General features: G+C 40.8%; 1 protein-coding gene across 1 annotated transcript in view; it reads right to left on the bottom strand.

Annotated features, from left to right (window-relative positions):
* Window positions 1-23,954, bottom strand: part of JAKMIP2 (janus kinase and microtubule interacting protein 2) — a 168,934-nt gene that overhangs the window by 60,191 nt on the left and 84,789 nt on the right. The window contains exon 2 of the mRNA XM_054694271.1: window positions 4,673-4,948. Within this exon, the coding sequence (XP_054550246.1) occupies window positions 4,673-4,801 (129 nt within the window). The 5' untranslated portion in view covers window positions 4,802-4,948. The remainder of the gene's footprint in view (window positions 1-4,672; window positions 4,949-23,954) is intronic.

Raw genomic sequence — 23,954 nt, 5'->3', positions numbered from 1 at the left:
ATAGGATTAACTTGTTCCAGTGATTTTTTTTTTTTTCCCATAAAACCTCCAGGGAAGAAGGGACTTGGGAGTGGTATTATCCAAACTTCTTCAAAACACTGGGGATACCTTAAGCAGAGTAAGGGTAAGGTCCCTTTCCCATAGGAAGTTTATATTTTATTGGGGTGGGGGTGGCAGGCAATAAATGGTAAACATAATTTCAGAGCTACAGATTTCTATAATGAAAATATAACAGCATGATGTAGCTAAGTAAGGGATCTGGGGCACTATGTTACCTGGACTGGGTGGTCAGGGAAGGCCTGACACCTGATGATCCTGAGGATAGTCTCAAGGTAGGAAGAGCTAGCGTGGACAATTTTCTTTCCTTAAAAATTCCTACCATTTGGAAGGACCTAAATTAGCTTCTATTTTATTCACCATCTGCTCATTTCATGGATTTAAAAATGCAGACCCAGAAATGATAAGGCCAAACAGCCTAAAGACTCTGTGCTCTTTTCCCCTCCAGCACAGAATTCTCTAGCTCCAACTTCTCTCTCCTTATGCCTGGAGTTGAGTCAAAATGACCTACTTATCCATAGGTTCATCACTATCAGTGTTTGGCAAATCTTTTACATAATTTCAACTAGTTAGAATTGACTGTGTCTAATATTTCTGTTTCATGTTCCTGGGGTGGATATGCAGACAGCTACAGGAAAAGGATATGGAAATGTCTCACACACCCCCCCCCACTTTTGTTTCTCTATTTTAAATTTGCATAATAGTGGAAAGAAAAGTTTTGCTATTCTTCTGCCTAAAGTGTTCTGTGTTTTCAAGATCTTCACATTTTCTGAGAGCATAGGCTTTGCAAGACGTGAACAACTTGGTTTCCATCGATGGGTGAATAAATAAAATGCAGTATGTAGAGCCAGGTAGAGCCACTTAATGACCGGGATACATTCTAAGAAATGAACCACTGGATGTTTTTGTAGTTGTGCGAATGTTTATAGAGTGCAATTTCACAAACCTAGATGGTCAGTCGGCTACACACTTAGGCTACAGATGGCCCAGCTTCTTGGGACCACCATCATATCCGCTACCCATCACTGATCAAGACACATTAAGTGATGCATGACTGTGCATATATAGGAATATTATTCAGTCATAAAAAGGAAGGAAATCTCACCATTCGTGATCACATGGATGGACCTTGAAGATCTTTTGCTAAATAAGTGAGACAGAATGACAAATACTGCAGGATGTCACTTAGACATGGGATCTACAAAAAAATGATCACTAGATGCAAAGAACAGTTTGGTGACTGTCAGAGGTGAGAAGGAGCTGGTGTTGAAGAGGGTAATGAAATGGGTGATGGTAGACGGTCAAAAGGTACAAATACGACTTATAAATACTTTCTGGTAATGTAATATGTAGTGAGGCAACTGTAGTTAACAGTATGAAAGTGTAGATTTGAAAATTTCAAGGAGACTAAACCTTAAAAGTTCTCATCACAAAAAAAAAACTATGTGATATGACAAATGTTAACAAAACTTCTTGTAGTCATCTCGCAATATATACATACATCAAGTCGTTATATTCTATACCTAAAACTAATGTCATTATATGCTAAATAAATGAAACTGGAAAATTTTTGAAAAAAGAGCATAAACTTTGGAGAAGAGGGAAGGAGAGTTGAAGAACCAGCTCTGCCACTTACTAGCATGTGAAACTGGGTGAATTACTGTGCCTCATTGAGCCTCAGTTTCCTCATCTATAAAATGGGGGTAACAGCACACCCACCTCAGAGGGTGGTAGTGAAGATGAGATGAGACAACTGAAAACACTTAACAGGCTTCACAAAACTAACTGATCGGGAGTTGACACCCACAATTATACCCTCATGAAGCAGATGTTACTATTACCCCATTTGATAAGGAAAGGAAAACAGAGGGATTTCATTGCCTGCCCAGAATCACTCAGGTGCCAAGTAAAAGAACTGGGGTTATGTGAGGATGAAAAGTGCTCATTATCTGTGTGTGACAGATAATGAAGCTCCAATACAGTACAGATATTTATATTTCCAGCCCCAAGTATTTATGACCCTGCCCTACACAAAGTGTGTTTTGTAAATGTCAATGGGATGATTTGTCTTTCTGGAAAAATGAGTAATGCCCAAAGGTTTACACTCTTAACTAGTCTACTCTCTGGTAGCCTAATTGGCATTTTATTATCACAGCCTCAGGGCCAAACCGAGAGTGTGAACTCACATCTTGGCATCGTTCATATTCTTGCTCTGAAAGCCTGGGTCTTGGAAAGCACAATTATATTTATTTTAATAAAACTGCTTTATGACTTATTTGCCCTCTAAATTCCCTTTGCTCTTTGGGGAAAGCTGCTGACAGGCAGTGAGGCTTTGCTTTAGCTCCTGCACTGGGGTTGCCATGAACTGCCATGGGAGAGGGGCTTGTGGGCAGCCAGTAGCAGGAAGGCTGAACGCAGAGCTTTTGTTCAGGGGCTGCCTCTGGTCTCTTGTCAAAGGGAAAGAGGTTGGGCTGAGATGCCAGGGCCAGTTGCCAGTCCCTGGATAAACAGGCAGCCCTGTCTGCACTAGAGAGTCACCCCCTTTAAAAGGCTTGAACATGTGGAAAATTGGCAGCAGTGTGATCTATCGGGCCTCAGGCTCTGAAATCTCATGAGTTTGTTCTCTGTAAATCAACAGCAGTTTATGGTTCCCAGTCCCCTGACCGACAGGCTTCTTCTATGAATGTCATTTGTCATCCTGTCGTTACTACAATTAAAGGAGTCTGCCTCCCTTGAAATGTTAGGGTGCCCCCAGGGAAAGTTAAAACCAATGAAATGGTCATAGATTGTCAGACCTGGCAGGAGTCTCGGAGAGGAACGTTTATCTGAGAGCCACCTGCGCGGGGTCCCTGGACTGCTTGCTACAATTGCCAATCCTGGTCCTCACTCCACCTACTTGAGCTGAATCTTTGGATTGTGGGTCTCAATTTTCAACAAGTTCCCCCAGATTATTTTAAGGCACAGATATTGAAAGCTACAGACATGGGGAAGCAGACTCAGTCATCTGAATCATAGACTAAGAAACAGACATTTAAATCTGTCCCCAAGGAAAGATATAGACAAAGCCCCGGTGTTCTGACTCTCAAGCAAATGTTGGTTTTTCTTGTTAATTTTTGTTTTGTTTTGAAACCACATGATGTTCTTTTAGGTTCATGAAAACTATAAAAGTTTCTTCACAAACTTTACATTGAGATCTGTCTACCGAGGGTTTAGGCTTAGCTGAGTCAGGAGGTGAGGGGCTTTCTATTATTGTTGAAACTGGGAGAAACAGATTTTGGGAAAACGGCTAATGAAAATTTAATAGTAATGTCAAGGAAGAAGGAAGTAGATGAAGAAGAGTAAGGACATGTGTTGGCTTGTGATCTACAGCTTTATCAGGAATATTCTCTCACTGTTGAAGGAACAATCAGGTAAAGCAACTTTACAATGACATGGTTGTCTCTGGTTTGCAGAGTATAAAAATATCTTACATGTGCCAATATTCCAAAATACTTCTCTATTCATAACCCTATATTATATCCACACCAGTCTGGACAGATAAGTGTAGTATGTCTATTTAAGAGATGAGATTCAGGGCAGTAAAGAGACTTTCCTGTGTCCAGTTAGCAATTGGCTCAAGTGCAGAGTATTTCAGTAAGTATATTACCACAAATATTTTTTTGAGAGTTTACTTTGTATCGGGCAGCTCTCTAAGCATTTGACAAAAATGTTGTGAATTAATCCTCACACACTTGTTTAATTTAAACCTCATTACAACTCTACAAATAGCATATATTACTGATAAAGAGATTAAGGTATGAAGAAGGAACCATCTTTCCTTCATTCCTCTGCTTATAAACAGATGTTGAGCTTTTTGATTCTGGGCATTTATTTTAGAGCCTAGAGACGCAGGAAAGTTAATGTCTGCTTTCATAAAGATCACAATTGCTTGGGGAGAAACAAGCATGAAACAATAAAATAAACATAAACAATAAAAATATAAATTGAGATGAAATCAATCAAGAACAGCAAGGCCATGGGGAGTGATGGGACACGAGACGTGTTCTGCTCTTGACAGTAGTCAGATGAATGGTACATGAGCAGATACTGGAAGGAGGTGAGGCAGCCGCAAGTAGCTGACTCTGGGAAGCGAAAGGATGAAGGCCCTGAATATGACCTGCAGCTCTCTCTTGAGCCAGCAGAATGATCAAGCAGAGCAGCAGGATGAGTCAGGAGGTAATGTGCTGTGGTAGGGAGAATCCTCCTATTGAGGGAGGAAGGAAGCCATTAGAGGATTTTGAGTAGTAACAAGAGATTGCTCCAAACGCTGTGGGGGAAACACTTAGAGAGGGCAGAAGTAGAACTGGCTCAAGGTCATAGAACTACCATGACTTGGGAAGTTGTGCTAGGAGAAGTCATCTCAATTTTTATATCTGGCTTCCTCAAGAGGCAGAGATTAGTCTCACGAGCAAGTGATTCTCACCTTCTGTGTATCCTGTGCTCAGTTTTCCTGCCACACACAAGAGGATCTCCGGATGGACAGTGGTCGTGGCCCTCTCTGCCAGTCGGCAGGAGGAGCCCATCGAGCTGGGCCAGTGCCGCTCTCAAGGCCACAGCCTCAGTGGCCCTCACTCACCTTCGACTTCTCTTGGTGCAGCTCGATCTGGATGTCTGTGAGCTTGGTCCTGAGGTCTTCGTTGGCAGCTTGAAGGGCGACAATGAGCGCCTCGGGCTTCTCGCCCTTGTTTCGCCCTTTCTTGGACATTGTTCCTTTCTAAATGGTGTCTGTGATTTTTAATTCCTTTCAAACAGGCGCTGCCATGTTACTGCTTCTTATCCCAGAGTGTGATGTTTCTGTATCTACTGCGTGGTGCTCCTTGGTAAGGTTTCCTCAGCTGCTGCCCTGGAAGCCCTGAGGAGGGGAGACAGCAGTTACTGTTGTGGCAAAGTCCTAGGCTAAATGTGTCAGTTGGTAGCTCTCAGCCTGAGCTGCCTGTGAGAGCCTCGTCCTGAGGGCTCACATCTCCAGGATCTCCCACCCCCTTCTCACACAAATACAGAAGGATCTTTCCAAAAAGCAAGTCATATCAGTGTCTGTGTAAAATCCTTCAAAAACCTAGGAGTGTATCTTTCACATCTTGGAGTGCTCCTCATGCCCAAATCTGCCCATTCTCCTCACCTCATCACCTCCATTTCACTCACTAATAATCTGGCCATAAGGAACATGTTTTAATGTTCTGATTCATTCTCCCTTCCCACTAGGACTTTGCCTATTCTATTCATTTTTTTCTAATCTCTTCCCAGCCACCCCACATGGTTTGTTCTTGTACCTCATACTCACCCCTGCCACACAGTTTAGTCTAATTTTTATGACTCCTTCAGATCTCAGCTTCCATATCACTTACTCCTGGAAGTACCCTCTAGGCAATTACAGACCTTTATTATTTAATTGCAGCCACCTCTATAAATCTGTAAACTTTGTGAGGGTCAGAATGTGTTGTTCTAATTTGAAACCTGCTTCCTCAGAATCTGCCATAAGTCCTGGGACATACCAGGTACTCAGTATTTGTGAAAAGAAGTCTCCTATGTGATGATGACCTCATGATTGCCTTGTCAGGGACCCAAATTTAGGAAAACCTGATATGTGAAGACTTAGAATTAGACAGTTGATAAAAGCAAGGATTAATTACAAATGGAGTACTCAGTTAGTTGGGTCACACATTCATTTATTCAATGAATACTGTTACAGTTCCTTCTACATGCAGTGCTAGGTACAGTATATTCAAGCTGAAAACAGAGTTCCAAGGCAAAATGAAACTAACCCCCACCTCTCTGTCTGTCTGTCTATCTGCGTACCTACCTACCTATATCACCATCACCATCATCATTATCATCATCACCATTATCTAAAAACTGTAAACACCAGTTGTTTCAGAAATGTAGATAAGGCCTTGTCCTTCTAGAGGGGTGAGTAATGAAGGCCCCTTGAAGAAGGCAACATTGATCTGGAAAGGGAGGATGTCAAGAGATGGAGAAATAGATGAAGCATCCTGGGTGACAGAAATGCCCAGTACTGAGATACAGCTAAGAGAAAGCACAATAACTATTTTGGGAGGAAAGTGGGGACTGGTTAATTACAATATGGTACATGGGAGCGAATGCTGAAAAACGTTGCCTGGAAATGATAGATTGTGGAAGACCTGGAATGACAAGCTAAGGATTTTAGAATCGTTTCTTTTTTTTCCCCCTAAGCTGTTGAAGTTCTCAGCAGGTAGATGCCCTGGCAGAGAGAGCTCTGTGTGCTTTTTCTGGTCAAAGTGGGGAGACCATGGAGTCAGGGAGTCTGGGTAGGAGGCCTCTGAACTTGCTAAGGTAAAGGATGATGAATGCTAAACAGAACGGCAGCAAGAAGAAAGCCTAAATGAAGGATGTATCTTAATTTACAAATTCCTAAATGCTTCATAGGAACAAGGAGGTCAGAAAAATGTGAATACCAGGCCATCCAAGTCAATGGGGAAACTTGACAAGATAATAGAGAAAGTTTCCAGTGCAACCTTTCAGAAAATTGGATATTGTACAAATGGAGGTGCTTCCGTCCAGACCTAAAGGGGACGCCTACCGGTTGCCCATATGTTCCCGCAGCTGCTATGTATGCTCTCAAGGTACCTGGTATTCAGCCTTGAGCACCATGCTGCGTTCCCAGGCTCTCTGCCATCCCTAAGAGGACTGGGACCATCCCCTTTGGAGTATGTCTCTATGGGAAGGAGACAAGGACAGGTTAGTGAAGAGGGAGGTCTTAGTGGAAAGGGAGGGTCAGCCTCTCTCGAGTCATTGAACTGTCTTACCATTTTCCACGCTAGATTCCTTCATGCTTATTTCACAAATCTTGCCAAATTACTATAGTATCCAGCCAGGAGACTTCCAGAGGCCACCAGACATTGCTATTAGAATTGAAATTAATTCACTAAGCATTTACTGACTCTATACTACCAATCTTAGGTTATAATTGTTATAATTCTGGTGGCAGAGTCTATCCAGGAAAGTGAAAATATCCCAGAAATCCTAATATTTTAATAACCAACTACAATTTCTACTGGTTCTCACATTCTAAAACACCACACAATTCTTTAGTAGAAAGGCGGCCACATATTTGGTGGAGAAAATATGGTCACTACCTATTGAGCACTATTCTTGGCTTTTCATAGGTGTTTAAAGTTATAAGCATCAGTCTTACCCTCAGGCAGCTTCCAGCCTGTAATATGAGACAAACATCAATAAAGAGAAAACTACTTCTAGAAAGCAGTGAATAATATAGTTGGTAATGCTGTAGGAGTAGCTGAGAGCGAGCTTAGAATACATGGAAACAATAGAAAAGTGGAATGTGAAGTGACTCTGAATGATACTACCTACCTTACTGCATTTTTATTCTGTGCCAGGCCCTGTGCTTCGGTACATTAAATTCAGGTGAAACTTTCAAATATTTACTCATTTCTTATATAAGAAAACTGAGGATCAGAGTAGTAACTTGAAAATAAATCACTCTGCTATAAAATGACAGAATTTTATCTCAAATACACATCTGTCAGTCTCAAAGCTTCTCAGCTATAACACTGTTAATGAGAGGACAGGATTTTACTCCACTCTAGGAAGGCTAACAAGAGGGCCATGGCATAAAAATGCCAGCTGGGGGCCAGTCTACAAAATAGAATGGTAGAGCTAAGTGGTTAGGAATTGGAAATTTGAAATCAGAGCAATTCAGCTTGACTCACACTTTCTAGTTGTATATTCCTCAGAAATGAAACTCTCCAAGCTCCTTACTGGAAGAAAGCAAAAGGGATATATTTACCTAACAGACTTCTTTCAAGGCTAAGTGAGCTAGTGTGTGGCAAATGACTAGCAAATTATTGTTACTACTATTATCATAGTTACTATTTTTTGCAGGACCGAACTATTAGACAGAAGCCAGTTTCGATTTTAAGGAAGAAGGAACAGATTCAGCACATATTTGTGTTAAGAAGATGGGCCAGGAAAAGTACAGCACTCCTTGGAAAGAGAAAAGGATCTGGGCTAATGCTTTTGTGGAAGTGGGGCCTCCACTGACAGCATCAGAATCCCCAGGAGTGCTGGTTTTGTAGCTGGTTCTGCCCTAAGCTACAAGCTGAATAAAGTCATTATTAATCTCATAATTTCCAATAAGGCTGTCACCTCTGAGTGTGATATGATAAGCAAGTGTAATATAAAAGAGCTAGAGTTCATATGAAGCTAAATGCTTCAACACTTCTCTGTAATTGGTATTTGGAAAAATCCCCTCTACCAAAACCTTGTTAGTTTGTCTAAGACCTTCCCCAAACTTATTTTAAAGATACTGTTAGTACTTAAAATGAACGAATTAAACTTACTTTATTCCTGGTAATGGGCACAGACATGTTATCAATTCTTAAACACTATGTAGGAAAAATGTCTCACAGTACATCCATGAACTTGATATAGTGATTTAATATAAAGGAGAGGGCTGCTGTTTAAGCCAGTCCAAACTTGGAGCTCTAGTGTCCCTAAGGGAAATGTGGTGGGCATGGCTGTGGTGTCAGCTGTCTGGCCGTTCTACATATGTTATAAGAAGATTAAAATATTTTTTGAAATGCTGCTAGTTGGCTTAGTAGTTATAGGACTTTTCAGGAGTGCAAGGTGCCTGTATGTATGTCTCTATATTTGCTTCTCTTTCCCCTTTTCTTCTACCATATGCCCTCTTTAGCACACAGTAATTATTATTATTTTCCTAAATTATCTAAAGTCAACATGTTATGTTTTTCATATGAAATAATAATTATATATATAAAGAGAATCAAAAGCTTGTCATTCTTGATGGATTTGGTTTTTGGATCTCAGGTTTAAAATACCACATTAGAAATAGACATCATAAAGGGTTGTGTGTAAGAGAAAGCTTATGTACCTGGACACACACAAGAGACATACGAGGAAGACTTAGGAGAAGTGATTTCTAAAGTAAGCGGCAAAGCAAGTAGGATTCATTCAGAACTGATCCAGTCTGCACACCCCTGATGTTGCTCATGCAGTCTGGAGGGGATTCTCTTTCCCATCCTCAAGAGCCTGGTGAACTCCCTCCTACTCATTTTTTTTAGGATCCAGATCTAAGATCATCTCATATTACCTTCTTTGATACCTGTTCACCACACCCTCCTTGGAATGAATTATTCCCTCATCTGGGTTTCAGTTTTTACTTTGAAGACACTTATGTATTCATCATACATTAATTAATTTACTCATCATCAATTCACAAATATTTAGGAAATATCTGGGTGCAAAGCAAGAGAAATGGGGTTTTTATCTTTTCCAGAGGAGAAATCAGCAATTTCATAAAAGGTGAGAATCACAGGGGTGTTGGTGGGTCAAGAATAACTCCTCAGGAAAAGTGATACATAACAAAGGTATGGAAGTTGAGAAGGAATCAGTCAGTGAATGGTTAGAAAGGGAAAGAATGTTTTAGGTTGAGGGAATAATGAGTATAAAGGCCTAGAGATAAAAAAGAATATGAATGATGTTCTGGAGAAAAATGCAGGCAAGAACTTGGTGAGTGAATGGGAAAAGAGCAGGAGATGAGCTTGGAGAGGGAGACAGGGATCAGCTGGTAGAGGCTGTGTCAACAATGTCAACCATGTGGACTTTATCCCCATAGCAGTGTGTGCACATTGATGGGCTTTGAACAAGGAAGTGACTTGACAACACTTAGGTTTCAGTAATCGTCTCTGGCTGCAGAAGCTGGAATGGGCTAATGAGGCACATACAGATGCAGAAAAGAAAAATTATGAGGCTTTGGCCACAATCCATTTACATTATAGTTATTCTGTAGGTGACTGAATGCCACTCAAGGATAAACTATGTCTTATTTCATAAACATTCATCCAGATCCAAGGAAAATACTGAGAGAGGAACATATTTCACAAAGATAATTTATAGCAAGGTTTATTTTGGAAATTTTCTTTTACTTTGTTGGACTCTTGAATGGATGCTCTGATTTCAGATTCCTAGAAATCTACGCAAAGAACACAAAAACAAAAACATTAATTCAAAAGGATACCTGCACTCCCATGTTTATTGCAGCACTATTTACAATAGGTAAGCTATGGAAACAACCCAAATGCCCAAAAATAGATGACTGGATCAAGAAGATGTGGTATATATACACAATGGAATACTATTTGGCGATCAAAAAAGATAAACTCATGCCATTTGAAGCAACATGGATGGAGCTAGAAGGGATCATGCTCAGCGAAATAAGCCAGTAGGAAAAAAGAAAAATATCAGAGGGTGTCACTTACAGGAGGAATGTAGGGGAACTAAATAAGGGATCAGGAAAAAAAAATGAATAAAAAGAAAAAATTAGGGCTTCACCAGTGGCACAGTGGGTTGAGCGCAGCGCTGTGGAGCTGTCTGCAGCCTCTGCTGCACAGGTTCGATTCCTGGCCAGCCAGGGAGATACCCACATGGCAGGTCAAACCTCTCCTGTCTCCCCTGCTGCTCCCCACTCTGTCTCTGGTGAATACTCTCATCCTCCTGTGCTTCTGGCCTGTACTTTAGTTCTTGTATAAATAAATAAATCTTTAAAAGAAATTAACAGGCAACTATAGATCAGAGACATTCTGCAGGGGAGGGGGAGGGAGAGGAGTCAAAACAGGGGAGGGAAGAGCACAAGGGACTATGGTGATGGTGCACAGGTGACTTGGTGGTGGGAATTTTACGGGGAATACACCTGACACTAGAAAGCAAACATCCCCCAAAAATGAACAATGATGTAAAATATATATAAATATATAAACTAATAATAAAAAGAAGTTAAAACTTGATGCAGCAGTTAACTAAACAATATAATTGAACAACTTTCTCTTTAAGCAATATGCTGAGGCTTCATGATCCTCGCTGCTGTCCTACTCCCATGGTACTCTTGTCTGGTTTATCAAAGGCTTTTATAGGATGAGTTTAATAAATAAGTCTCTCAGTGCTACATTTTCTTATTTGCTTTATCCTTCCTGGGTTGAGAATATTTTAGTTATTGTAGAGTGAGAAGTACCAGCTTCACTGGACATGGGAAGAAATCTCAAACAAAGCAGGAAATTATTATGTAGTCAAGGTCAAGCAGAGCAAAACATGCATGAGTCCCTGCCTAGAGTGGGTACTTGCTCTCAATAAATGGTTAATTAAAAACAAACTAGTCTACAAAATGAAAGAAAAATACCCAAATTGTTGGAGGCAGTCATCTTCAGAGAACTGTATTTAAAATGACAGCAATCTTTCCTGCTTTAGGTATAAGTGAAACATACATCACCTATTCTGTTGTTTCTCTGGTGACTATTTTCAAAGACCTTGAATTAAAGAACAAACATAAAAAGACACCTTTGCAAAGTGCTAGACAGGAGCAGAAATTTATATAAGAGGTGAATAATGTGTACTTGCTATTAAAAAGGAACAATTTTTTTTTTTCTTTTTGCACAGAAGAACAGAGATATAGGCCAGAGGTACAGGGTTAAGGAGATTCACCAGAGACAGAGTAGGGAACAGAACAGGCGGATTTACTGAAATATACTGCTAAGGGGAGCAGCGTGCGAGACAGGAGAGGTCTGCTGTGCCATGTGGGTTAGTTCCCTGGATGGGGATGGAACTCAGGCTGTGGCAGTGATAGTGCTGAGACTTAATCCTTAGGCCACCAGGGAGACCCAAAGAACAATTTCTGAATAAGGTTTACATGGATAAATATTACTTAAGTTATAGCACATTAAAATCTTTGATACAGCAGCATCAGATATGCTATATAGATGTGTTATAAGGAATTGCAAATAATTTTCCATACCGTACCAAAGAGAAATCAGCATCAATATTTTTCCTTATAATATGGCATAATGAAGTACAATAAATTACAGAAAAATGTAAATTTTTTAAAACATTTATTTAAAGATTTATTTTTTATTTATTTATACAAGCACTGGGTACAGTCAGAAGTACGGGAGGGTGAGAGAATTCACCAGAGCCAGAGAGGGGAGCCGAGCAGGCAGAAGGACCGAAGTACACTGCTGAGGGGAGCAGCGGGCGGCAGGAGAGGTCTGCGCGCCATGTGGGACCCTCCTCCGGTGGCCGGGGAGCAGCTGGGGATCGAACCGGCGCTGTAGGGGCTGCGGGCAGCTTCGCAACCCAGCGCTCAACCACTGCGCCACCGGGGAGTCCCTTTTTTAACATTTAGAATTCTGTTTTGAATTTTGTCCCAGAGGCCAATGCTTAACTACATTTTTTGATTGATGGGATTTTGGAAGTAAGGTGGTCTACCTAATCTTCACATGGATCACATGCAATATGAAAATCACTTCAAAAAAGGTCAATACTATCTCTTGAACCATGATTATGTAAAGGTGTTTTGTTAAAGTTGAAGACGATAAAATATAAATCTACCAAACAAAGCTGCATATACAGTTACCCTCAAAATGGAAAACACCCACACATACCCAGACACACACACACAGTGAGAAGAGTAATGGTATCATGAGGAGTAGCAGGCACAAAGTAGATTCCAAACAAATATTTTATCCTTCTAGTTTTATTAAGCTATAATTGATATATAACAATGTGTACATTTAAGGTATACAATGTAATCATTTGATTTATGTTGTGAAATGATTATCACAATAGGATTGGTTAACACATCCATCATCCCACAGTTATAATTTTTTTGTGTGTGATGAAAAGGTTTAAGATTTACTCTCTTAATAGCTTTCTTTTATATAATATAGTTTGGTTAATGCTAGTCACCATACTGTAGATTACATGCCCAGAAATTATTTAACTTATAACTGGAAGTTTTTACTTTTTGACAAATTCCCTCTCACTCCTGTTCTCTGACAACCACCAATTTGTTCTTAGTTTCTATGAGCTTGTTATTTTTAAATTTCACATATAAGGAGATCCTACAGTATTTCCCATTCTCTGGCTTATTTCACATAGCACAATGCCCTCAAGGGCACAAATGGCACATGTTGTCACAAATGGCAGGATTGCCTTCCTTTTAATGGTGAATAATATTCCTCTGTGTATGTGTGTAAGAGTGCATTATATTTTTTTTAATCTATTAATCTGTCAATGGATAGAAGGAACTTAGACTGTTTCTCTATCTTGTCTATGGTGAATAATAACTCAATGAATATGGTGGTGCAACTATCTCTTCAAAATAGTTATATTATTTCCTTCAGATATATATATCCAGAAGTGGGACTGCTGGGTCATATGGCAGTCCTCTACTTAATTATTTTAACAGTATAGTCCTCTATACTGTTTGCCATACATATACCAAATCATTATGTTGTACACCTCGAAGCACACAATGGTACATATCAATTATATCTCAATAAAGACGTGGTGACAGGCAGAGAAGTCCTTATGGTTAAGGTTGGGCATGAAACATGAATAGGAGGAACTGGAGAAAGGCAGACTTAGTGGAAGACAAGTGTGAAAAATAAACAGTAGACCACAATGTTTGGTGTGGGAGTTTCCTGGTTGGAAACCAATGGAAGTACAGCTAGAAAAACAGGAAGGGGGTAAATTATGCATGTCTTGCAAAATACTGAATTTACATTTTGCTTAATAATTCCTGGTGTGAAAAGAGCACAAAGGACTATAGTGATGGACCATGGGTGCTGAAATGGTGGGAGAACTACGGTGACTACACCAGAGGGGAGAAACCAATTACTGTACAAAAATGAACAACAATGTAATAAAATAAAAAAAAAAAATACTGGAAAGCTGAGAAATGATCTGAATTAAAAAAAAAAGATTTAAATTAAAATTTTTGAAGTTATATATAGGGCAAAAAGGAACAAAAAGAAACTAGAGATGAGAGGTCTAGGTAGAAATCCTTTGCCAGATAAAAAGGAGATGACAGGGCCTCCCCTGGTGGCACAGCAGTTGAGCGCTGGGCTGTGAAGCTGCCTGCAGCTTCTGCAGCGCGGGTTCGATCCCCAGCCGCCAGCAAGGGTCCCACATGGTGCGCAGACCTCTTCTGCTGCGCCTGCTGCTCCCCTCAGCAGTGTATTTTGTCATTCTGCCTGTTCTGTTCCCCACTTTGGCTCAGGTGAATTCTCTCACCCTCCCGCGCTTCTGACTGTACCCAGTGCTTGTATAAATAAATAAATCAATCAAAAAAAAGAGAGAGAGAGAGAGAGAGAGAGAGAGATGACATCTGGATTAGGATGGAGGGGTAGAAGGTCTTTTTTCTTTCCTGAGCCCACCAGCATCTCACTGTCATTTTCCTTATCCTCACTCCACATCTTTTTTTTTTTTTTTTTGACCATTTAGTATATGCCAGAACAGTACAAGACAGCATTTCATTTGCATCCTCCCATTTCGGAATGAGACATACACATCATTCCCTATTTATAGATGACACACTGGATTAGTATTCATTTGTCCACAACATTATAAATAAATATGGATTGTGCAGAATTATGTAGGTGGTAGATAACAAAGTCAAGACAAAGGATGAACAGACTTCCTCCAGAGCCAATAAGCCTAAAGGATGCTGTGGTAGAAACTTTCCAGTTTGCTTTTTAAAAATCACATTTGAAGAACAGCAGTGCCTTCTCTGGATTATTTATCAATTTGTCTATTTTTAAAAAGTTTATTACACAACGCATTTGAACACAATTTCCAAGCACTCTGTAGAAACAAATATACTTCAAACTAAGATTTAAGACACTTAGAATGAGGTAGGTAGTACATGTGTACACATTTATCAATAGTTTGCTTTGAGTGGGAGGTGATGAGAAATTCTAATTTAAATGTATCCAGACTTTTCTTCTCTCTCTCCAAGACTTCTATAATAATTGTTGTATAACTCTATAATCTGAATAAAATAATGTTCCTGGTGGAAAAAAGTGAAGAATTCAGTGAGGAAAGTAGAGTCAAGAGAAAGCGGGGTAGATCACTAACTGAAGCCAGCAGTGAGGCTGGAATACACGGTGTATTTTCAACATCACATCATGTAAATCTGGAATGAAGGCAAACTTAGAGACCGTGTTTCTAAATTTGAAAAGCTTTGGACTCTAAAATGCCTCTCCTCTTCCATGAGGAGAGAACAAGCCACTTGATACAGTGAGTCATAGCATAATGGTTCACTCTGCAGACAGTGCCTGGATTGGAATCACAGGACCGGGATATGACCGAGTGGACGCCAGGCCCCCTTCTCCACCATGGAATCACTTAGATCTTGAAAAAGTCATTTTTTGGAAATCATGGGGCAGACAGAGGGCAGTATTTTTCTACCCAACCTACCTTTCTTTTCTTTCTTTCTTTTTTTTTTTTTTTAAAGATTTATTTATTTTTATACAAGAACCAGGGTACAGGCCAGATGCGCAGGAGGGTGAGAGGATTCACGGGAGACAGAGCAGGAAGCAGAACAGGCAGACTGAAGAAATACACTGCTGTGGGGAGCAGGTGAGAAAGGAGAGGTCTGCCTAGCCATGTGGGATTCTCGCCGGCCAGGATCGAACCCACGCTTCAGAGGCTGCAGACAGCTTCACAGTGTGACGTTCAACTGCCTGCGCCACTAGGGAGGCCCCCAACCTACCTTTCTCAGAAAGACTTCACTATCTGCCACGCCTTCTCATGCATATCTTTCAGACTCAAGAGTACAGATTCCTCAGGAAATAAACTGCATTACCTATGAAATTAACTAACCCCCTTTTCTATCTCCATCACCTTTTGCTTCCCAGAAATAGAGATTTCCCTGGATCTATCCACCACTTCAGCCCCAGTACTCAGCATAGTGCCTCACAGTAGGTACTCAATATATTTGCAAGGTTTGTTGAAGGAGTAAGTGAATAGAGTCAAAAGGAAATGTTCATTGGCAAGAGAAAAGAATTCTAATTCTTTGCATGATTTGAGAATACACAGAACTTAAATGTTGTTCTCTCAAAATATGGACTGTAACAAGTGGGGATATAATTCACCACTGAATTAATCATGTTATTTTACCCCATAATAAACTCAGCAGTATATTAACAGTATCTAAAAACTCCGAACTTCAAGCAAAATACTTTTAAATGTTTCCACCTGAAAGACAAGTTTTTTCCAAGTGTATTTCTTGACTTAATTACCTCCTGGTACAGAAACAAGGAATTTTAATTTCTCATTTAAAGTTTCAAACTACTTCAATAGACAGCTCTGTTAGGAAAAGCAATGCCTCACAGATTCAAAACATTTTTCTCCCTATGAGCTCAAAAGGAAGATTCTGAGAGTCAGTATTTCCTCTTTGCATAGTAAGCAGTCTTTGATACTCCAAAGCCCTAGAGTTCTAGCCTATAATATTCTAGATCATCATGGCATTTGTATAGATAATTATTATACTTCATCCATTTACTCGCCTCATGCTGTGACAGATGAATACTACTACTACTGCTAATCATCACCATAATTATTATTATTGACCATTTCCTACGGCCGACTACTGTGATAAGCTATTTTACATGCATGATCTCTGAGGTGGGTGTTAAAAGTCATCTAGTGAGTCCTGAGGGTATGATTTATGAGTCTGCTCTACACTCTGCCCCGTGGGAGAGACTGACTTGTAAATAATGAACTGCGGGCCGGAAGGCACACTGAGCACTGTTAACAGAGGAGCAAGTCAGGCACTACTGGAGCATGGAGGAAGAGACCCAGCCCCTTGGGGAGATGGCTGCTTCTGAGAGCAGGGAGGGCAGTGCTGAGTCTTCAAAGACAAGCAAGGATTTGTCATGTAGTTGAAGGAATAAGGAAGAATTGAATAAATATTATAACATGGGATTTGGTAAGATTATGGGTGTACCAAGACTACTGATAAATTGATAAATTAGAGTTGGGAAAGGATAGAGAAGGAGAGATTTTGTAAAAGGGTCACTTTTATGTCTGCTACTAGCTTCATCTGTATCATTATTACATCTCAGATAAAACACTTAACTTGGGGGATGAGTGCTCCATATTTAACTGTAGTGTGGAAAGCACTGTTTATTTAACAGAATTATTAATTCTGTTAAAATCTTTCTGTATGTTGACTATAGTATTTGTCCCATTAAAACAAATTGAGTAGTATCAAAACAAGGGAGGGGTGGGAATTGTATGGGGATTATAACCAAGATGAAAATGCATACACTGTGCAAAAATGAAAAATGTTGTAAAAATATATAAAATAAATTTAAAAAGTAAAAAAAAAACCCACAAATTCATGATATAGATATCATTTCCCCATAAGACAAGAAATTATACATCTTAATTTGCCCAACATTATACAACTTATATGTCTATGAGACATTCATTGATTCAATTATTTCTTGAGAGCCTATGATGTGCCTGTCAAAATTTGAAATCAGATAGGTCTGATTCAAAAGCATGTTTTAACCACTCCTTGGTTGTCTCTACTTTAGGATCAGATCTCTTTTTTCCTTTTTCATATCCATTATCATCTTTGAAACTCTCAGATGACTTAAAAACAGTCCTATTCTGTTGAAATCAAAGTGTAAGACTACTAAATACAGTTCTTGTCCAGAACATCACAAAGATTTAATACAAGGCCACAAATCATTATTGGAGTAATGCTCTGAGCACCAATTGAGTTAAGTGCTTAGGGTGTTTCACTGTAAATCCCATTTTTCAGGGCACTTATAAACTAGCAGTTAACATTTTTCTCTCTGCGAAATAGCGTACAGACAAGGAAGTACTTTACGCCTACAAAAGAGTATGCACAAAATAGTTATTAAGTCTTAAATGATCACATGAGGTAGATAATTAAATACGATGGGATTTAAAGCCTTCATGTGGGGGCTTAACGGTGTTGAACTGGTTGCTTCATATAGAGTCTGGCAAAATACAACAAACAGAAATTATTATTTTCCTGCATTCATTCAGATGGAGTAATGGAAACGTACTGTGGATAAATGATTGACCTCTGGACCAGAGCTGATAAGCAGCAGGTGAGGATTTAATTAATCCCAGCTGTTGGATGGCAGAGGCTTTGTCTTTACATGGGGAAAATTCTATGGACTAACACCAGGCAGGGGTTTAGCATGGTAGGTGTCAAGTAAATGATCTATTTTTAAATGTTTAATCAACATAAAGCTATTGAACACTTAGTAGTTGCCCAGCACTGCTTTGGCACTTCATGTATAAAATGAAATAAAACAAACACATACCTCTGGCTTGTGGAGCTAACATGTTAGTGGGAAGAAATACACAATAAGTGTGATGGCAGGTCATGGTAAAGTGCTGGAGGGGGTAAATAAGCAAGCACAGAAGGTGACAGAAAGGTCCAGGTGAGGTTCTAGTTTTAGATAAGGAGAGGCTCACCAAGTAGGTATTCTCTGGCTAAAGGCTGGAGGGGAGTGAGCTACACACATGCCTGGGGAAAGCATTCCCAGGGAGTGCAGGGCAGGCACAGGAACCTCATAGTGACACAGGCTTCCAAGTTCCAGGAACTGTAGGAAGCCAGAGAAACTGGCAAGAATAAGCAAGCTAGGCCAGCAGCCAAGTTGAGGCGGGCATCACTGGGAGGGCAGTTGGTGCAGCCCATGCTGTGCTTTTTAGGACATTTTACATCAACTTGGTCTTTTGTTCAGAGTGAGGTTCCATGGAGGGTTGACGGGAGGGGTGCCTCCTCAGACTCAGGTTTTAGCATTTCACTGACTGCAATGGTAAGAATGGAAGGATTTGCAGGAGGTGGAAGTGAGGCAACTGGTTTGGCAGCCACTGAGTGGTAGCTTAGGCCAGAGAGAGGGTTGTGGAGGTGGTAAGAGGGACTAGATAGATATAAGCTGTTGCTAATCCTTTTTAGGTTGGTGTTTGGCCAGGGTCACAGGATGACTTAACTGTTGAGCTGAGATTGCAAAGTCATGCAGGTCAGACTGAAGTATGAAACAGCACGCTAGCCTGTCTCTGAAACTTAAGTTCTCACATTAATAAACGCCCTGTGCCAGGCACTGCAGATGAAAGAGATGAGGGTGACTTCCTGCCATCTAAGACTTCAACTCTCTTAAGAGGATAGTACACCATAACATTATATGGAGGCAGAATGTGGCCGCAATGAATCATCATTGTCCACTCTAAAGGTCTCAGCTCATTCGACGAATTCAGCAAGTTTTAGGTGCCAAACACAGAGCTGTGGATAGAAGGGACAAAAATCCCTTAAGGAGTCTATATTTTAGTAGGGTGAAACAAAAATATACATAGTATATTAGAGGGTAAACCTGAGGGACTTCATAAAGACCTACCCCATGCCTGCACCCTGCAAGAGTGAAATATCCATGTAAAAGGCTTAATAAAGGGCTCTATCTAGTCTATAAATTAGCATACGATAGTTAAAAAATACATAAGTAGATCTAATGAACCATGAGGCTAGTTCTACTTCAAGACATATTATTGAGTCAAAAGAACATGCTGATGAATTAAGCACAAAGTATAATGTTAAAAACGCACCTATACATACACACACACACACACACGTACACATATGCAAGGCCACAAAATATTTGGAAAGATATATGAGGTGATGGTTTCTACCTTATTCAGAGACTTTCTAGAGGCCTCCATGTCATTTCATCAATTCCTCTGGGGGCATAGTTCCAACCCCTCCCTTCTCAATTGTGGGTTAATCTGCAGTAATTCTCCAAGGTTGTGAGGCTGTGTGGTCACTGCACGATCCTCTGGGCTGTCCTCTGCATAATAATCCCCATCTTGATCACAGCTCTGACAATTACATACTTATATCTGTCTCTAGAAAAGCTGAGCCATTTGGAGTGGACAGGAGCCGTGAAAACAAGTGGTCTTTACCTTGCAGACATCACTCCCATCTCTGCCTCCATCTACATGTGGTGGTGTTCTCTTCTTGGGGGGGGGGGACTTTTATTGGGTGAAAACAAGATTTCCACAGCTTCTATTCTGTCTCCCCAGAACTTTTGGGGGGCTTGTGGGTGACTTGAGCCCCATTCTGGCCTCCTTTCTCCTCTATCACCACCTTCTTACCCAGTGCTGCACTCCATTTGGTCTTGCCAAGATCAGTTAATGTGATACACCATTCCTGCCAATGTGCTAAGATTAGTGTTTACAGAGTCTCCCCTCCAAATGCATGAGTTTTCTTTTTAAAAAGGAGTTTACAAACAAAGGGTCAAAGAGAAATATTAAAAACAATCCTTGAAAGCTGACCACAGAGGGCCTCCCCGGTGGCGCAGCGGTTGAGCGCTGGGTTGCAAAGCTGCCCGCAGCCTCTGCAGGGCTGGTTCGATCCCCGGCTGCTCCCCGGCCACCAGAGGAGGGTCCCACATGGCGCGCAGACTTCTCCTGCCGCCCGCTGCTCCCCTCAGCAGTGTACTTTGGTCCTTCTGCCTGCTCTGCTCCCCGCTCTGGCTCTGGTAAATTCTTTTTTTTTTTTTTTTTTTTTTTTTTTTATAGAGGCATGCTTTATTTTATTTGTTTGCTGGTTTGTTTGTTTGTTTTGTTTATACATGCACTGGGTACAGTCAGAAGCGCGGGAGGGCGAGAGAATTCACCAGAGCCAGAGCGGGGAGCAGAGCAGGCAGAAGGACCGAAGCACACTGCTGAGGGGAGCAGCGGGCAGCAGGAGAGGTCTGCGCGCCATGTGGGACCCTCCTCTGGTGGCCGGGGAGCAGCCGGGGATCGAACCGGCGCCGCAGAGGCCGCGCGCAGCTTCGCAACCCAGCGCTCAACCGCTGCGCCACCGGGGAGGCCCTCTCTGGTAAATTCTTTCACCCTCCCATGTTTCTGACTGTATGCAGTGCTTGTATAAATAAATAAACAAATAAACAAACAAATAAATAAATAAATCTTTAAAAAAAAAAAAAAGAAAGCTGACCACAGAGTGAAGGCATCCAATGAGGGAGGGGGATGCATGAGAAGTGGGGGGAGAGCACAATGGACTTGGTGGAGGACTATGGGTGCCTTAGTGGCAGGTGCTCTACAGTGACCACATCTGAATGGGGAGAGCCTACACTGTCAAAACACTAACAGGACGTAAAACAATGGAAATATAAACTGAAAAAAAAAGAAAAGAAAAAGGAGTTTAGGAGACACAGCATTGCATGACATTGTAGATGACAAAACTAGTTGTTACCCATAAATCACTGTATATAAATTCAGTTATTGAAAGGATTAATACTAACATTCTCACCTTATCCACCATACACAGATTAAATGTTATTGTTGACATTAACCTTCTTACCTCCTCCATGGTATAGAGATCGGGGAAAGCTATTAATAAGCCCCCTTTCTCCACCCCTGTTCCTTCTGTCTCTGAGAAGGCACTTGGATGAACTGTGGTGGGCTTAAAAAGCCAAGGATTTTCAATCTTTCCTGCTCCCAGTACCACCCAACATTCTTTCCCCTACTTTAGAAATTTACAAAGCACTCCAACATGCTTTATCTCATTTAATACTCACAATAAGATTCTCATAGCGACATTGCTCTCTCATTTAATAGATTAGAAAACTGGGGTTCAGCATGGTGAAATCACTTAGCCAAGTTTTTACTCAGCTGGTATTTAAAGTAAATTTTCTTCCAAACCCTATGTTTATGCATCACAACATACACTTTGATCCTGCAGAAGGCTGTATCATGTGGACTTTCTCTCCGACCACCTGGCCAAGGGTAGAGGAGTATTTCCCCCTCTTCTATTCTAAGGACATGAGGGTACTGGTTGATTAATGGGATGGAGGAAAAGGTGCACTGCACCTGGAGTGACTTTACCAGCTTTGTGACTGTTCACACCTTGCGTGATGGAGAAAGTCTGGAGGGAGCTTATGTGTTGCGCCTGCTGTGGCAGGTCCTTTGTGTTCCTGTGCTTCCCTGCCTACGTCCAGCTCTCTGTCTTCTTCCAAGTCATCAAATAGTATGTTCTTCTTCCTTTGCAGGCTCTACTCTTCCATAAATTCTAATGACCTCGGATCAAGTGTAATTGATTCAAGGAAGCTGTTGTAGGCTTAGTTGTGTCCCCCAAAGATATGATCAAATCCTGGTACTTATGAATGTGATCTTATGGGGAAATAGGGTCTTTGCAATATAATCAAGTTGAGGTCATATTGGAACAGGGTGGGTCCGAATCCAGTGACCAGTGAGTGTTCTAACATTATCAGCTATTTTATCTACACAGCATCTTATCACAGATTGCAATTAAATATCTTTGATTTTTTAAATTACTATTTTTTTTTTAGAGTTTAGTTAAACAGAGCAATCCATAAGCTACCCGTCTGCTAGGGGGCCTTTCATATTTTGACATATAATTAATGTCAAACAACTGTTTCTGACCTGGAATATGATCCATTGATTTTTTTTTTTTGCAGTATTTATTCTCCCTTATACCTGTCCAAAAAAATGGAAGCCCTATGAAAACAAATAAGTTGGGTTTTAGTCACTCTTGTTACTAGCATAAAAACAGAACAGTTACTACAGTCTGAATTTGATCCCTGGCCAGGGAGGTGACCTACAGGGTGCAGCAGACCTCTCCAGTCTAACCCGCAGCTCCCCTCAGCAGTGTATTTCAGCCAATTCACCTGTTCTGCTCCCCACTCTGTCTCTAGTGAATTCTGTAACCTCTCACACCTCTGGCCTATACCCCAGTTCGTCTATGCAAAAAAAAAAAAAAAAAAAACAAAACCAGGAGAGTTATGTAATACCTATTTTTTAAATGAAAGAGTGAGTGAATGAATGAATGGCAAGAAAAGAGTATAGCACTTGTCATGTTTGCCTTGGGGCATGAGAGAAGGTCCAGCTGAAAGCAAAACAAAGATCTCCCTTCCTTTCTTTCTTCATTTCTGGATCTCTGTCATTCTCTTGCTCTCCTGCTTTTGCCAAGTTACAGCAGAACATTTATCTTTGTAAAAGTCTGTAGGTAATGCTAAGATTGACAAAATAGTTCCTAACATCAGGGAAAAACCGTCAACACCATCAACACTGATGCTTATGATACATACTGCAAAACTTTGAAAAATAAAAACAAATGATTTCTTCCTGTAAGTTAGAGAAACTGGATGTTCCTTAGTATGTCATTTTATGATCAAACAGCACAATAATTACTTGCACAATAATTACTTGCATCATCAATATACAAGCTAAAATGGTAAGCAAATTTTATGTGATGAGAACAGTAGAAGCTGTACATTTTTTCTATCTTTAGCATTAGCTATTTTTAAGTAAAATTACATATTCATATATCTTACAAAATTACCGAAAAAATGATGTTACATAATGGTGAAGGGCAAGAGGTCTGGAAACAGATCTCAGGCTTTAAGAGTCACACTAACCACCTACTGTGTGACCTTGGACACACTATTTAACACCCCTTTGCCAGCTTTTAATTTCTGTCACCATTTTAGAACAGGGATCTCTAAATCTGGAACCCACCTAGAATGTGTGGAACTAGGAAAGGGCTGTCCCCAGATCCAGAGGTGAGCTGAAAAGTCCCCGCAAGCCAGGCCCCCTCTGGCCACCAGTCGGAGCCTAGAGAGGGATCCAGCTACCACCAGGGCAGACCGTGAGCGCAGAGAAGTGCCCTCCTGACTCCCCATTTTAGAACAGGCATCTCTGCATCTGGAACCCACCTAGACTGTGTGGAACTGGGAAAGGGCTGTCCCTAGAGCCAGAGGTGAGCAAAGGTCCCTACAAGCCAGGCCCTGCCTGGCAGAAAGTCGGAGACCAGAGGGGGATCCAGTGATCTGGAGTCCAGTGGGCAATCCAGCCACTGCCAGGGCAGTCTGTGAGACCTCAAGACCCACCTCTGGAATTAAACAAATACAGGAGGAGATTTTCTGGGACAGCGACCATTAATGTATTCATAGTACCATTGCCCTACTGGACTTCCGGCATAACGGTATTGGACTTGACTGGAC

The sequence above is a fragment of the Talpa occidentalis genome, unplaced genomic scaffold, assembly GCF_014898055.3.
Source record: "Talpa occidentalis isolate TD23 unplaced genomic scaffold, MPIMG_talOcc4v2.1 talOcc4.13, whole genome shotgun sequence".
Classification (NCBI taxonomy): domain Eukaryota; kingdom Metazoa; phylum Chordata; class Mammalia; order Eulipotyphla; family Talpidae; genus Talpa; species Talpa occidentalis.
Note: the sequence above shows the minus strand (reverse complement) of the source record. Positions and strands in the feature narration are given on the sequence as shown.